General features: G+C 42.9%; 1 protein-coding gene across 1 annotated transcript in view; it reads left to right on the top strand.

Annotated features, from left to right (window-relative positions):
- Positions 1-473: 473 nt before the first annotated feature.
- hnmt (histamine N-methyltransferase) overlaps positions 474-16,102 on the top strand; it is a 40,783-nt gene continuing 25,154 nt past the window's right edge. Inside the window, exons 1-3 of the mRNA XM_056289868.1 lie at positions 474-523; positions 4,899-5,045; positions 12,289-12,341. Coding sequence (XP_056145843.1) covers positions 4,909-5,045; positions 12,289-12,341 — 190 coding nt within the window. The 5' untranslated portion in view covers positions 474-523; positions 4,899-4,908. The remainder of the gene's footprint in view (positions 524-4,898; positions 5,046-12,288; positions 12,342-16,102) is intronic.

Here is a 16,102-nt window from a genome sequence, read left to right as displayed (position 1 = left end):
TCAACAGCGCCAACACGTGGGAAGGTCACTAATGACGTGCAGCTCGGTGACGTCATAATGCCAAGCGTTTTCAGTTTCGCTTCTCATGCTGTCCGCTACGTTGAGACAGTTCGCTCATGACGTCACGAAAGAGCGTCCCATTTTTTTTACTTTTAAATTTTTTTTTCCATTCTTCAGAGAACAGAGAAGTGTGGCGAAATGGAATCAGACAGCTGTCAACACAGCTCGTGGACATGGCAACGCCATCCATTCTCTACCCTTCAAATAATACAAACATTCCCGCTCCATGGTGAACTTATCGATGCCCTCAAATTACACTGAACCGCCCAACTTCTGTGAGAGCAGATAAATCCAGAGTGCACCGACCGGGGTCACTGTCCAAATATTTCCTCAACCGCCTCATTTAGGCCGAGAGGAGACGGGCAGCGGCGGTGGGAGTGGCTCGCTCGGTTGGAAACGTCACTTCACTCTCGGTCCCAACACGCCGGCGGACCGACGCCTAGCTTCTCCATTCGGACGACATGTAAGTGAAAATGTCGGCGTTTGACTTCGCCCAGAGCCGTTCTGTACATACTTAACGCAGTCGTAGCGCCCTGGGGACTGACTTGGTTTCCCGCTTCCCGCTGCCGGTAAAGCGACACGCTTCTGTTTAAAACGGGGGGTGAATGCGACCACCGGGCATTCCTCCGTCTCTGTCTGACTGTACCGACATACACACGGACACGGCTTGCCTTGAAACGAAGAGGCACCCCCCCCCCCCCCCGGGTGTCCTCTGTTTCGCTTCCACGCCGAGAAACCTCCTGGAGCAACACGTCATCTCAAAACAAACAAATCAACACCCCGGTCAGCGGAGGACTTGATGTGGAAAGCCATATTTTGGCTTTTAATCTCATTTTGATATCACACGTTCGTTTCCACCGGTTGTTATTTATAGGCCTGTCGGTTTTTGCTGGTACACTGTACATTTTAACAAGTTTACTTAAAAAGTGTAGGAAACCGAGTACACTGGGGAAAGTAAGTAAATGAACTTACTTGTGTCAAGGTGTGAAATCGTTTCACATAACTTGACAATACTTTCCCCCAAGGTAATCAGGACGCAACTTGTTAGAATTTACAGTATAGTAGCTATTTTTTTTTCATTTTTGAGATGATGAATTAGCCTACATTCCAAATGTTGAGATGAAATATATCATTTTTGAATATCAACAGCTGGTATTTTAACTACTTAAAGCTGCTGCATGGCTCTACTTTCTGTGAATTGTCATCCCATGCTGTCAGCAAACGATAATAAATAAATAAAAATCGGGACATGAAAAAAAAGCCTAACTTGGCACCAAAACGTCGATCAGATTTCTCTCACGCATCTGTTATAAACATATTTAACATGCCACAAAAAAAAATCAAAACCGAAATCTCAATGTAGCCGGTAATTTTCTTGCCGGGTGCGGGATTCGATACGGGGTGTACTGCGCCACAAGGCGACATCACTAACCGCTCGGCTAAAGGGTCAGACCCGTTAACTGGGGGCTAACGTGTCTTATTAGTAGTTTACACCAATTATGAACGTTATTTTACGTTATGCGTTTTCTTCTCCGTCGGTCTTTCGGATTTGAGCCGTTTCCAAGGGCAACGCGACGCCGGGCGCCATCTTCCAAGGATCAGAGGCATTGTGACATCACGACCGAAAGACCCACTGGCGCCCATTATAAGGAAAAAGCTTAACGTGGCATAATGAACCTAAACATTGACCTGTAATTACCAAATCCCTCTCACACATCTTAGACAGATACATTGTTTTATTGGCCACACGGCCAAGGCCGGTGAAATTTGTTTTCGGTACACGTTAAACTCTGCAGCTAAGTATTAATTTATGACAATCTCTTGTCATAGACACTAACGTGTAGAAATATTAATAATCAAATATTTTACAGTTATTATTCAGAAGATATAGGACATTTTATGCACTTAGATTAGATTTTGTTTTTCAAGATGGGAGAGAGCTCGTAACAAGAGATGTGTCCATCAGTATTTGGTGAAAATAAGTTGTTTTTTAGTGTTGTACAGACTTAACTGTGCACTACTGCTAATATCGCTCCGATTTGATTTGGTGATCTTTGGGACATTAAGCCACGTTAAGAGTTTTGCTTATAATGGGGGTGAATGGAGAGGAAAACGCTTAATGTAAAATAACGTCCGTACACACAGGATTTCGGTTTTGGTCTTTTGACAGTCGGAAGTGTTTGTGACAAGAGACGTGTGAAAGAAATTTGAGTGTCTTTGATCAATGTTTCGGTAGTTTCACGTTAAAATGTCCCCTAGATGGGGACATAATAAACCAACCAATCAGAACAGCTCTGAGCAAAATCAACTAATCAGGACCGCTCTGAGCGAGCCGGCGGTCTGACTAGTATGCGTGCTCAGCAGAGAGCAGTCACAAGAGGTCAAAGTAAAAGTCGAAAGTGCGTTTCATGAACAAAATTGGGAAATGTTAAAATGTTCACTGGTTAAAATTAAATTTCTGAAATCAAGATATGAATTTCAAAGATGGCGCCGTACTATGGTGACTCAATACGAGCCTCTCGCTTTGTTTGTCTCTCACATGCTCTGCATACTGTTTTAGTACACCTTAAGAAAAACACATATGTCAGACTGTTGTTTATTAATTACAGCTCTGCTTTTAATACAATTGTACCACCCAAACTGGTGTTGAAACTCAGAGGTCTTGGTCTGGGCAAATCTCTCTAATTGGCTATTTGATTTCCTGACAGGCAGGCCCCAGACTGTGAGAATAGGTAAAACATACTCATCCACCGCAGGGCTGCTGTCTCAGTCCCCTATTGTACAGTCTGTTGACACATGACGGTGTTGCCAAATATGGCAACAGCATCATTAAATTTGCAGATGACACCACAGTGATTGGACTAATAAGTGACAGTGATGAGAGAGCCAATGAGGAAGAAAGTGGAAGATTTAACCACATGGTGCCATGATAGCAACCTCTCTCTAAATGCAAGACAAAAGAAACCATTGTTGAATTTAGAAAGATCAGAGGAAATCACATTCCTATTTCCATCAACGGTTCATCTGTTGAAATTGTGAACAGTTTTAGATTTCTTGGTGTATACATCACAGACACCCTCGCATGGTCTTTCAACGCCAGTTGCATCTTGAAAAAGGCACAGCAGAGACTATTTTCTGAGACGTCTCAAGAGTTTTGGTAGGAGTACCAAAACTCTTGTGAACTTTTATCGCAGTACCATGGAGAGTGTCTTGACAGGCGGTATCACAGTGTGGTTTGGAAACTTGCCAGCTCAGGACTGCAGACTGACTGAGGGTGCAACAATTAGTGCACTGGGTAACAATGAGGTGAGGGTGCAACACAGTGAGACAAATGTATAAATATAATAAAATATAAATATTTATTAACACCCTGACAGGACGAGGGAACCGAACGGTTGCCAAAACAAACTGCTAACAAAAGCCCCCCCCCTCCCCTCTTGACAGTGCTCAAAAGCACCAAGCCTAAAGACAGAGGGTGGCAACCGCTCCTAACCTAGAGTGTCTAACAGGAGGTCAGCTACGTGATGGGGTGTATGCCCATGGGCATCTTACCTTGATTCCCTTGCCCAAAAGAACTAAACAAACTAAAGGCTAAACAGAACTGAAAATACTCAAGATTGAAACAAAACAAAACTTAACCAAAAACGGGCCAGACATTACAAACACACAGCAGCTACAGAGACAAAGACATCAACACAAAGTAGCTACACAACACTAACTAAAATCACATACAAACCAACTAGCTGGCCAGGGAACTGAAGACATGTGGGGGGTTAAATGGTATACTGCACAGCTAATGAAATTGGTTGATTTGTTGACTGGTTGATTAGGTGATGAGGAGCCCCTGGCGGCTACCTGAATGTAGAGTGAGAGTGAGGGTTGAATACAGAAGGGAACAAAACAACTATACGGACACGGACACACCCGTGGCCGTAACACCCAACTTCATAATATTTACGCCACTTGCTGCAAAGGGAAAGCCCAAATCATCAAGGACACCAGCCACCCGGCACACCTCCCGCCTCAGTAACAGTTTATTTCCACAGGCAGTCAGGTGGCTGAACAGCTGACGTGCCCATGTGCACCTTACATTGTTGCATTATCGTGTACTTTTCTATATTGGGCGGCACGGTGGCGTAGTGGTTAGCGCTGTCGCCTCACAGCAAGAAGGTCCTAGGTTCGAGTCCAACCTTGTGGGGGTCCTTTCTGTGTGGAGTTTGCATGTTCTCCCCGTGTCTGCGTGGGTTTCCCCCAACATCAAAAGACATGCATGTTAGGGTTAATGCTCCTGTCTGTGCCCCTGAGCAAGGCAATGGAAAGAAGAACTGGTCCCCGGGCGCTGCAGCTGCCCACTGCTCCTATACAATAGGATGGGTTACATGCAGAAGACCAATTCATTCTAAGAATACAATGACCAAATAAAATGGCTTTCTTCTTCCCCTCTTTTTGGGGGGTGGGGTGGGGTGGCGTGTATGCTTGTGTTAAAGCAGAGCGAGCACAAGAATGTCCTTGTATTCTAATGCACATGACAGTAAAGTTGAACTTGAATTCTCATATCATCAATTGGATTACCTGTAATCAGCAATGAGCACATGAATAACTGATATCGACAATTATGTCAACAAATGGCATTGAACTTGTTAAAAATAGAACTTTTGTTATTAAAGCATTGGCATTTTAAAACTGAAACATAACTAGTTGCAATTACATTTCTGATATCATCAACTTGTGACTATTGAATTTTTGGTATTAAAAATAAGAGATTAACATCCAAAACGACTTGCCATAGAGGTGTGTCTAATTCCTTTCCTGCTGTTTGATTTATATTTTTTTTAAAGAACATCTGCCATGGCATCTCCGTTAAGGAGTCTGGTTGAAGATGATAGCCGCTATCTGAAGTCCTTCCAGCTGTTCTTGGAGCGCTCCTCAGAGCATCAGTGCATGCAGGCCTTCATCCATACCATTCTACCCAATACACTGGCCAGGTAACCAGTCCATGGTTAAAATGACCCTGTAGCATTAGTGTCAGATGAACAAAATGCATTCGAATAGTTTTGATTGTAATGTTTACAGTGTTTGCTTATACAGTGCCTTGCATAAGTATTCAACACCCTTGGCAGTCATCACTAATTTCTGGATTATAAAAAGATACTCGCACATCTGTTCCTGAACAGTGTTATTTTTGTGAACCCATAAGCTCTAACAACATGTTCCCAAAGCCAAAATAATTTTGTGTTTCACTGACTTTTTGTAAATAAGTTAAAAACTAAAACATAGTGTTTGCGAAAGTATTCAACCCCTTGTGCTCTGAAAGCTCCAAGTTTATACATCCATCCATCCATTATCCAAACCACTTATCCTACTCAGGGTCACGGGGATACTGGAGCCTATCCCAACAGTCATTGGGCGGCAGGCGTGGAGACACCCTGGACAGGCCACCAGGCCATCCCAGGGCCGACTCACACACGCACGCACACATGCACACGCACACACACACACACGTGAGCACACACACACACGCACACACCTAGGGACAATTTAGTAACTCAGGTAAACACAATTGGACATAATTAGTGTGCGCCTGTAAGATAATACAGTAACGGTCTCGTTTATGGGTATAAAAAGCACTCTGTAAAGTTCATTAGCCGGGCCTGAACGCCATCAGAAATTAAGACAAAGGAGCATAATACTGAAGTAAGAGACAAAGTGATTAAAATGCAGAAGGCGGGAAAGGGACACAAAACAATATCCAAGTGTTTGGATGTCCCATGGAACACAGCTGGATCCATTGTCAGGAAGTGGAAGCTGTATCACACCAGATGCTTTGTAGGACAGGCCGTCCCTCATAGTGAAGCGTCTGAGCAAGACATGGGCTGGTGAGGAAAGCCACAAATGATCCTGCAATCACTTTGAAGGAGCTCCAGAGGTCAGTGGCTGAAGCTGGAGTAAATGTGCATGAGTCAACCATATCACAGGCTCTCCATAAATCTGGCCTGTATGGGAGGGTGGCAAGAAAGAAGCTGTTGCTCAAAACTGTGCATATAAAAGGATGCTTGGAGTATGCTACCAAGCATGAGAGAGACCCAGTAAAGATTTTGCAGTGAGATGAGACAAAATTTGAACATTTTGACCAAAACTCAAAGCGTTATGTGTGGCACAAACCTAACACTGCTCATGCCCTAAAAAACACCCTCCCTACAGCGAAGCATGGCGGTGGCAGCATAATGCTATGGGGTTGCTTTTCATCTGCAGGCACTGGGAGGCTTGTTCAAATTGAGGGACGAATCGATGGTTTTCTTTCAATATTTCCCTGAATCTAAGTACAAGGAAATATTGGAAGAAAGCCTGTTGCAGTCTGCTATAAAACTAAAGCTTGGGAGAAGGTTCACCTTCCAGCAGGAAAATGATCCTACGCACAAGGCTAAAGCAAGAATGGCATGGCTCAGCAACAAAAAGGGGAACGTTTTGGAGTGGCCAAGTAAAAGTCCGGACCTCAACCCCATTGAAAATCTGTGGCACAGACTGAAAATCAGGGTCCAGAGATGTCATCCCGCCAACCTGCAAGACCTGTACAAATTCTGCCAAGAAGAATGTGCAAAAGTTACTCCAGAAGAATGTACAAAGCTTGTACATACTTGCCCCAAGAGAATCATGGCTGTTATTGCAGCAATAAGGTACCCTACAAAGTATTGATATGTGGGTTTGAATACTTACGCAAGCACTATATTTTAGTTTTTACTTATTTACAAAAAGTCAGTGAAACATAATGTATTTTGGCTTTGGGAACATGCTGTTACGGGTTATGGGTTCACAAAAATAATATTGTTCAGGAACAGATGTGAGTATCGTTTATAATTCAGAAATTAGTGCTGACTGTCAAGGAGGATGAATACTTTTGCAAGTCACTGTAAAATGAATTGACAGGTCCCATCTGCTGTATGAACCCATTACGGATTTCCTTTTTTATTTAATGTTTTAAACAAAATTTTGATGGTTTAGTAAATCAATATAATACACAGATTTATAGGTACAAATGCCATACAGAGTGGAAAAATAAAGTAGAATTTAGTTGTTTACAAGAACCTTTGAACTTTTTTCAGTTTCACCTAAAGCGCATTACAAACATCAAGACAACTATGAAATATGTCTGATGCAAAAATACAATACTTTTAATAGTACCCAGGACAAAGATTTTATATATATACACTACCGTTCAAAAGTTTGGGATCACCCAAACAATTTTGTGTTTTCCATGAAAAGTCACACTTATTCACCACCATATGTTGTGAAATGAATAGAAAATAGAGTCAAGACATTGACAAGGTTAGAAATGATTTGTATTTGAAATAAGATTTTTTTTACATCAAACTTTGCTTTCGTCAAAGAATCCTCCATTTGCAGCAATTACAGCATTGCAGACCTTTGGCATTCTAGCTGTTAATCTGTTGAGGTAATCTGGAGAAATTGCACCCCACGCTTCCAGAAGCAGCTCCCACAAATTGGATTGGTTGGATGGGCACTTCTTTGAGCAGATTGAGTTTCTGGAGCATCACATTTGTGGGGTCAATTAAACGCTCAAAATGGCCAGAAAAAGAGAACTTTCATCTGAAACTCGACAGTCTATTCTTGTTTTTAGAAATGAAGGCTATTCCATGCGAGAAATTGCTAAGAAATTGAAGATTTCCTACACCGGTGTGTACTACTCCCTTCAGAGGACAGCACAAACAGGCTCTAACCAGAGTAGAAAAAGAAGTGGGAGGCCGCGTTGCACAACTGAGCAAGAAGATAAGTACATTAGAGTCTCTAGTTTGAGAAACAGACGCCTCACAGGTCCCCAACTGGCATCTTCATTAAATAGTACCTGTTAGAGCCTGTTTGTGCTGTCCTCTGAAGGGAGTAGTACACACCGGTGTAGGAAATCTTCAATTTCTTAGCAATTTCTCGCATGGAATAGCCTTCATTTCTAAGAACAAGAATAGACTGTCGAGTTTCAGATGAAAGTTCTCTTTTTCTGGCCATTTTGAGCATTTAATTGACCCCACAAATGTGATGCTCCAGAAACTCAATCTGCTCAAAGAAGTGCCCATCCAACCAATCCAACTTGTGGGAGCTGCTTCTGGAAGCGTGGGGTGCAATTTCTCCAGATTACCTCAACAAATTAACAGCTAGAATGCCAAAGGTCTGCAATGCTGTAATTGCTGCAAATGGAGGATTCTTTGACGAAAGCAAAGTTTGATGTAAAAAAAATCTTATTTCAAATACAAATCATTATTTCTAACCTTGTCAATGTCTTGACTCTATTTTCTATTCATTTCACAACATATGGTGGTGAATAAGTGTGACTTTTCATGGAAAACACAAAATTGTTTGGGTGATCCCAAACTTTTGAACGGTAGTGTATATATACAGTGCATCCGGAAAATATTCACACACCCTTCACTTTCCCCACATTTTGTTATGTTACAGCCTTATTCCAAAATTGATTAAATTCCTTTTTTTTCTCATCAATCTACATACAATACCCCATAATGACAAAGCGAAAAAGGTTTTGTAGAAATTTTTGCAAATTTATTAAAAATAAAAAACTGAAATATTGCATGTACATAAGTATTCACACCCTTTACTCAGTACTTGGTTGAGGCACCCTTGGCAGCGATTACAGCCTCAAGTCCTCTTGGGTATGAAGCTACAAGCTTGGCACACCTATATTTGGGGTATTTCTCCCATTCTTCTCTGCAGATCCTCTCGAGCTCTGTAAGGTTAGATGGGGAGCGTTGCTGCACAGCTATTTTCAGGTCTTTCCAGAGATGTTCAATGGGGTTCAAGTCTGGGCTCTGGCTGGGCCACTCAAGGACATTCACAGACCTGTCCCAAAGCCACTCCTTCGTTGTCTTGGCTGTGTGCTTAAGGTCGTTGTCGTGTTGAAAGGTAAACCTTTGCCCCAGTCTGAGGTCCTGAGTGCTCTGGAGCAGGTTTTCATCAAGGATCTCTCTGTACTTTGCTCCATTCATCTTTACCTTGATCCCGACTAGTCTCCCATTTCCTGCCGCTGAAAAACATCCCCACAGCATGATGCTGCCACCACCATGCTTCACTGTAGGGATGGTATTAGCAAGGTGATGAGAGGTGCCTGGTTTCCTCCAGACGTGACGTTTAGCATTCAGGCCAAAGAGTTCAATCTTGGTTTCATCAGACCAGAGAATCTTGTTTCTCATGGTCTGAGAGTCCTTTAGGTGCTTTCTGGCAAACTCCAAGCGGGCTGTCATGTGCCTTTTACTGAGCAGAGGCTTCCGTCTGGCCACTCTACCATAAAGGCCTGATTGGTGGAGTGCTGCAGAGATGGTTGTCCTTCTGGAAGGTTCTCCCATCTCCAAAGAGGAATGCTGGAGCTCTGTCAGAGTGACCATCGGGTTCTTGGTCACCTCCCTGACCAAGGCCCTTCTCCCCCCCAATTGCTCAGTTTGGCTGGGCAGCCAGCTCTAGGAAGAGTCCTGGTGGATCCAAACTTCTTCCATTTACAAATGATGGAGACCACTGTGCTCTTCAGGACCTTCAAAGCTGTAGAAATTTTTTTGTATCCTTCCCCAGATCTGTGCCTCGATACAATCCTATCTTGGAGGTCCACAGACAATTCCTTTGACTTCATGGCTTGGTTTCTGCTCTGACATGCATTGTCAACAGTGGAACCTTATAGACAGGTGTGTGCCTTTCCAAATCATATCCAATCAGTTGAATTTACTACGGGTGGACTCCAAGCAAGATGTTGAAACATCTCAAGGATGATCAGTGGAAACAGGATGAACCTGAGCTCAATTTTGAGTGTCATAGCAAAGGGTGTAAATACTTATGTACATGCAATATTTCAGTTTTTTATTTTATTTTATTTTTTTTTAAATTTGTTTCTGATTTTTCCCTTTTTTCTCCCAATTTAGTGGCCAATTGATCCCTATTTTAATTCAAACACCCACCCTCGTATTGCATGCGTTCGCAAACTGCATCTCTCCGGCCGGCAGTCTCGAAGGAAAGCGCCTCCCCACTTTCGTGACAAGGCGAATCCAAGCCGAACCACTGTTTTTCCGACACACACAGAGACGCATTCACATGACGAACACAAGCCGACTCCGCCCCCCTCCCGAAGACAACGTTGCCAATGATTGCTGCTTCATCGAGTCCGGCCATAGTCGGATCTGACGAGACCGGGGCGGGAACCCCAGTCCCCAGTGGGCAACTGCATCGACACCAAGCCGATGCTTAGACCGCTACGCCACCGCGGACCCCCAGTTTTTTATTTCTAATAAATTTGCAAAAATTTCTACAAAACCTTTTTCACTTTGTCATTATGGGGTATTGTGTGTAGATTGATGAGAAAAAAAAGGAATTTAATCCATTTTGGAATAAGGCTGTAACATAACAAAATGTGGGGAACGTGAAGGGGTGTGAATACTTTCCGGATGCACTGTATATATAATAGATTATATATTATATTCTGTAGTGTGTATGTGTGGATGTATATATATATATATATTCTATTATATATGATATTATATAGCGTCACGCACGAAACAGGCTTATACTGCTATGAATTAGTTTTTTCCCTACATCTATCAAATATATAGTATATACACTACCGTTCAAAAGTTTGGGATCACCCAAACAATTTTGTGTTTTCCATGAAAAGTCACACTTATTCACCACCATATGTTGTGAAATGAATAGAAAATAGAGTCAAGACATTGACAAGGTTAGAAATAATGATTTGTATTTGAAATAAGATTTTTTTTACATCAAACTTTGCTTTCGTCAAAGAATCCTCCATTTGCAGCAATTACAGCATTGCAGACCTTTGGCATTCTAGCTGTTAATTTGTTGAGGTAATCTGGAGAAATTGCACCCCACGCTTCCAGAAGCAGTTCCCACAAGTTGGATTGGTTGGATGGGCACTTCTTTGAGCAGATTGAGTTTCTGGAGCATCACATTTGTGGGGTCAATTAAACGCTCAAAATGGCCAGAAAAAGAGAACTTTCATCTGAAACTCGACAGTCTATTCTTGTTCTTAGAAATGAAGGCTATTCCATGCGAGAAATTGCTAAGAAATTGAAGATTTCCTACACCGGTGTGTACTACTCCCTTCAGAGGACAGCACAAACAGGCTCTAACAGGTACTATTTAATGAAGATGCCAGTTGGGGACCTGTGAGGCGTCTGTTTCTCAAACTAGAGACTCTAATGTACTTATCTTCTTGCTAAGATGGGCAACGCGGCCTCCCACTTCTTTTTCTACTCTGGTTAGAGCCTGTTTGTGCTGTCCTCTGAAGGGAGTAGTACACACCGGTGTAGGAAATCTTCAATTTCTTAGCAATTTCTCGCATGGAATAGCCTTCATTTCTAAAAACAAGAATAGACTGTCGAGTTTCAGATGAAAGTTCTCTTTTTCTGGCCATTTTGAGCGTTTAATTGACCCCACAAATGTGATGCTCCAGAAACTCAATCTGCTCAAAGAAGTGCCCATCCAACCAATCCAACTTGTGGGAGCTGCTTCTGGAAGCGTGGGGTGCAATTTCTCCAGATTACCTCAACCAATTAACAGCTAGAATGCCAAAGGTCTGCAATGCTGTAATTGCTGCAAATGGAGGATTCTTTGACGAAAGCAAAGTTTGATGTAAAAAAAATCTTATTTCAAATACAAATCATTATTTCTAACCTTGTCAATGTCTTGACTCTATTTTCTATTCATTTCACAACATATGGTGGTGAATAAGTGTGACTTTTCATGGAAAACACAAAATTGTTTGGGTGATCCCAAACTTTTGAACGGTAGTGTATATATATATATATATATATATATATATATATATATATATATGTGTGTGTGTGTGTGTGTGTGTGTGTGTGTGTGTGTGTGTGTGTGTGCTGCAATGCAGTCAATGAAAAGTTGTGGGTTTGCACAGGTGAATATATTCTTCCATTTCTTTGGAATATCCATGTAAATTATACCATTTAGCACAGTAATTCACACATTTTCACCTTCCCTCTGATATTGGCTTGCCACCTCTTTTCCTACATTAAAATCACTGTTCAACACATACATAGTGATTATGAAAAAGAAAAACAACAAAACATAGCACAAACAAGAGATTTGTCCAAGATAAAGCCCATAAAGCTTGCACATATTCTGTTTCTGTAGTCCTCTGTCATAATGGTCTGCTCACAGTGTGCTGTTCTACCCTAGCATCGGCGATGGAAAGACACATGTAAATATCATTGGAGTTGGAAGTGGTGCTGGTAAGTACATACATTAGACACTTAAACCACCACATTAGCATATATGCACATATTGTGTGTGATGTGAAAAGAAGCAGAACGTTCCTGTTGCAGTCTGTTTTCATGGAAATCTCACCAATGGTTTTATGTAATGGTGCACTGACCGGGGATATTTCTCTCTGCGATCACTGTGCAACAAACTAGACAAACTTCATTTACTGGTGGGGAAGAACAGAGACTTTTCCTCATCTTACGTTTTGTGCTTCATGGAAATTTTGCTGTTTGGATCAATACCGGCGCCCCGTTGCCTCACCTGGTAGAGCATGTACCACAAAAGGCTGAGTCCTTACCGCAGTGACCTGGGTTCAAATCCGGCTCGGGCCCTTTAGGGGCGGCATGGTGGTGCAGTGGTTAGCGCATTCACCTCACAGCAAGAAGGTCCTTGGCTCAAACCCTGGGGTTGTCCAACCTTGGGGGGGGGGTCATCTTCGGTGTGGAGTTTGCAAGTTCTCCCCGTGTCTGCATGGGTTTTCTCTGGGTGCTCCAGTTTCCTCCCACAGTCCAAAGACATGTAGGTCAGGTGAATCAGCCATACTAAATTATCCCTAGGTGTGAATGTGTCGGCCCTGTGATGGACTATTGGCCTGTCCAGGATGTTTCCCCGCCTTCTGCCCAATGACTGCTGGGATAGGCTCCAGCATCCTGCGACCCAAATTGGAATAATCGGCTTGGATAATAGATGGTTTTGTGTATGAGCATTCAGTACTAATGAGTAATGTAGTCGAGTGAAGCAATAAAGTCTTCACTGTGTACTACATTGAGGGAGAAATCGGCGCTATTGCTCAGTCTTCCTCACAAGGTCTACACATACCAGAATGCATTGCTTTTAAGCTTCTGTATCATTGTCCATAAAATCCTCTGTGCTAACACAGCGTCTGGGTAGCATAGTGCAGCGTTTCCCAACCCAGTCCTCAAGGAACCCCTATCCTGCAGATTTTCATTGTAACATTGTAAGGTAGCCCTGCTTGTACTTACTCAACCAATCATCTCACAGCACTTAATTAAGCAAGCTGTGCAACATCTGACATAATTCATTGCTGATTGGTTGAGTAACTACAAACAGGTACCTATTCAGGGTTGCAAAGAAAATCTGCAGGATAGGGGTTCCTTGAGGACTGGGTTGGGAAACACTGGCATAGTGGTCTATTCCATTGCCTACCAGCACCAGGCTCGCATCCCCATGTTACCTCTGGCTTGAGTGGGTGTCCATACAGACACAACTGGCCGTGTCTGTGGGTAGGAAGCCAGGAGTGGGTATATGTCCTGGTTGCTGCACTAGCGCCTCCTTTGGTCGGTTGGGGTGCCTGTTTGGGGCGGGGGGGACTGGGGGAAATAGCGTGATCCTCCCATGTGCTATGTCCCCCTAGCGAAACTCCTCACTGTCAGGAGAAAAGAAGCGGCTGGCGACTCCACATGTATCGGAGGCATGTGTTAGTCTGCAGACCTCCTTGGATTGACAGAGGGGGTGGAGCAGTGACCGGGACGGCTCGGAAGAGTGGGGTAATCGGCTGGGTACAATTGGGAAGGGGGAAAAAAATCCTCTGCGCTAGTGTTTTGGGATGTCATTTACACCACCGGAAACGTAGCTTAGCTGAGAGAATGAGAATGTATTTAAAGTAGGTTAGAGTACTAGAAACCCTCCTAGGTTGTAAGTAGTTCTTCTGGCCACCAAATGACATTGTGATATGCCGCTTGGAGGCTGGAGAAGAAAAAAAAAACAACCTCTGTTTCACTGCTGCAGCTGCAGGTGTTCTTCATGCGTTATCCCTGATGCAGATAGACGGAGATAAGGTTGATGATCTGTGAATTTTCCCTTTAAAAGGGACTTATCCAGTTATGGCTGGTGGTGATATTGGGTAAGTGGGCTAACAAATATAGTATAGTTCACACTGCAGCAACAGCAACATAACATCTGAGATACCAAGTTAGAGCAAGTGTTCTACAACAACACTATAGAGAAGTATAAGAATGGCCTGATGCCAAAAAACTCATACATCGTGTACGCATGCGCACGCGCACACACATACACACACACGCCAATTGACTATTTTTCTCGATACACATTAGCACATGCTATTTTTAACAAGAACAACATATGCAAGAATGATGGAATGATATACTACATGATAGAACAGAATGCAGAATCATGCAGCCTACAATGTCAGAAAAGGGCTCACCTAAGGATGCACAACAAAACGTGTCCCAACTGAAACGACTGCCAATAAATACTGCAACTGTCTTTTTTTCTTTATCACAACTGTTTTGCAACGCATTGTGTCAAACATGTCCCGAATAAAACAATTTGGTAAGCACCAGTGACGGCTGGCCAGTACAGGGCGCCGCCCCCTTCAAATATCAAGAGATGAAAATCTACTTAAATATGTTAAATGTAATTCAGTTGTATAATGCCAATACATATGAAATAAAATTGTTTTTCAGTCTGTGAGCGCCTGTCAGCAGCCATTAAATATTGGTTCCAAATGGTATTTGGTTGATTTCCGTCTGAATACATATACTTCCTGGGTGAGGGGCGCCGGCCAAACCATACCTTATGTAAGCCCTCAAACGTTTGGCGAGCAGGTGACCTGAGGCTGCTGTCTGATTGGTTTCTTCAGATTTTCCATGGGGCGCAGTCCTGTGCGCCCCAGACACTCCCACTTTTATTGGCAGCGAATTGGTATTGTTTTAATGTTTTTTGATCTAATGTGATTGGACAATTCTCGTGGCTGTCAATCATGTCCACACCCACCACGACGCCTGTCTCGACTGTCAATCAGCCACCGTCTGCGAACCCTGATAAAATCTATAGTCAAGTCAAGTTTATTTATATAGCACATTTGAACGAAAGTGCTGCACAAGCTTAAGATTCAATATAAAATAAGTAACACATATGAATATAAAAATATATGTAAAGAAGACATAAAATAATAAAGAATATAAAATCTAAACAATAAAACGTAAGCGTAAAAGTATATTTGCACAAAAAATCATGGTGTTGCGGCGATACACAATTGAGGGTAGATTCACCAGGGGCTGCTGCTCCTTTAAGGCGGACGTTCAGAGTGCTGACGTAGGCACTGCTAGGAGTTTCCGGGGTGGAGCCATGTTTGCAGCAGCCTAGCGGTTAGCTGGTTGCCGCGAGAGATTGTGCTGTGTCGGTGTCGTTTTGTGTGGCGAGTAAACGGAATTGACTCGACTCGATCTCTCCGTCTCCTCATTCCTGCACTCCCACAGTGTCGAGCTCAACTTGAATTGAATGCCAGCGAGAAGAGGTAGGCCTTTAACAAAGATTTAAAAGTCTCTAGGGTCTGAGCAGATCGTATGTGTACTGTAGGCTACATTGCCCTTCTTAATAACTCTTGACTGTGTGGACATTAAACCAACTGCCAGGTGTGCTACGCCAAGGTAAATTGAGCCCCCCCCAACAAAGAAAAATTGTTGCACCAGCCGCCACTGGTAAGCACAGCAAAAAGAGTGGTCATTATAGAAGAGACAAACAATATGTGTATGGACGTTACATTACTGCCGTCCTCGGGTGTTATTCGCATCCAGTGAGTGATTCAATGCTGGTTCTGGTGGTGTTGCTTTGGTCTGAATCTGCTTCTGGAGAGCTACCATCCTGCCGTTTTTCACTCCAACCCTATTTTAACACAACTGATTCTACGAATTAGCTACTGGCCAAGGCCTTCATTAATTGAATCAGATGTGTTAAATCAGGGTTG

Source organism: Lampris incognitus, chromosome 11 (assembly GCF_029633865.1).
Source record: "Lampris incognitus isolate fLamInc1 chromosome 11, fLamInc1.hap2, whole genome shotgun sequence".
Lineage (NCBI taxonomy): Eukaryota > Metazoa > Chordata > Actinopteri > Lampriformes > Lampridae > Lampris > Lampris incognitus.
Note: the sequence above shows the minus strand (reverse complement) of the source record. Positions and strands in the feature narration are given on the sequence as shown.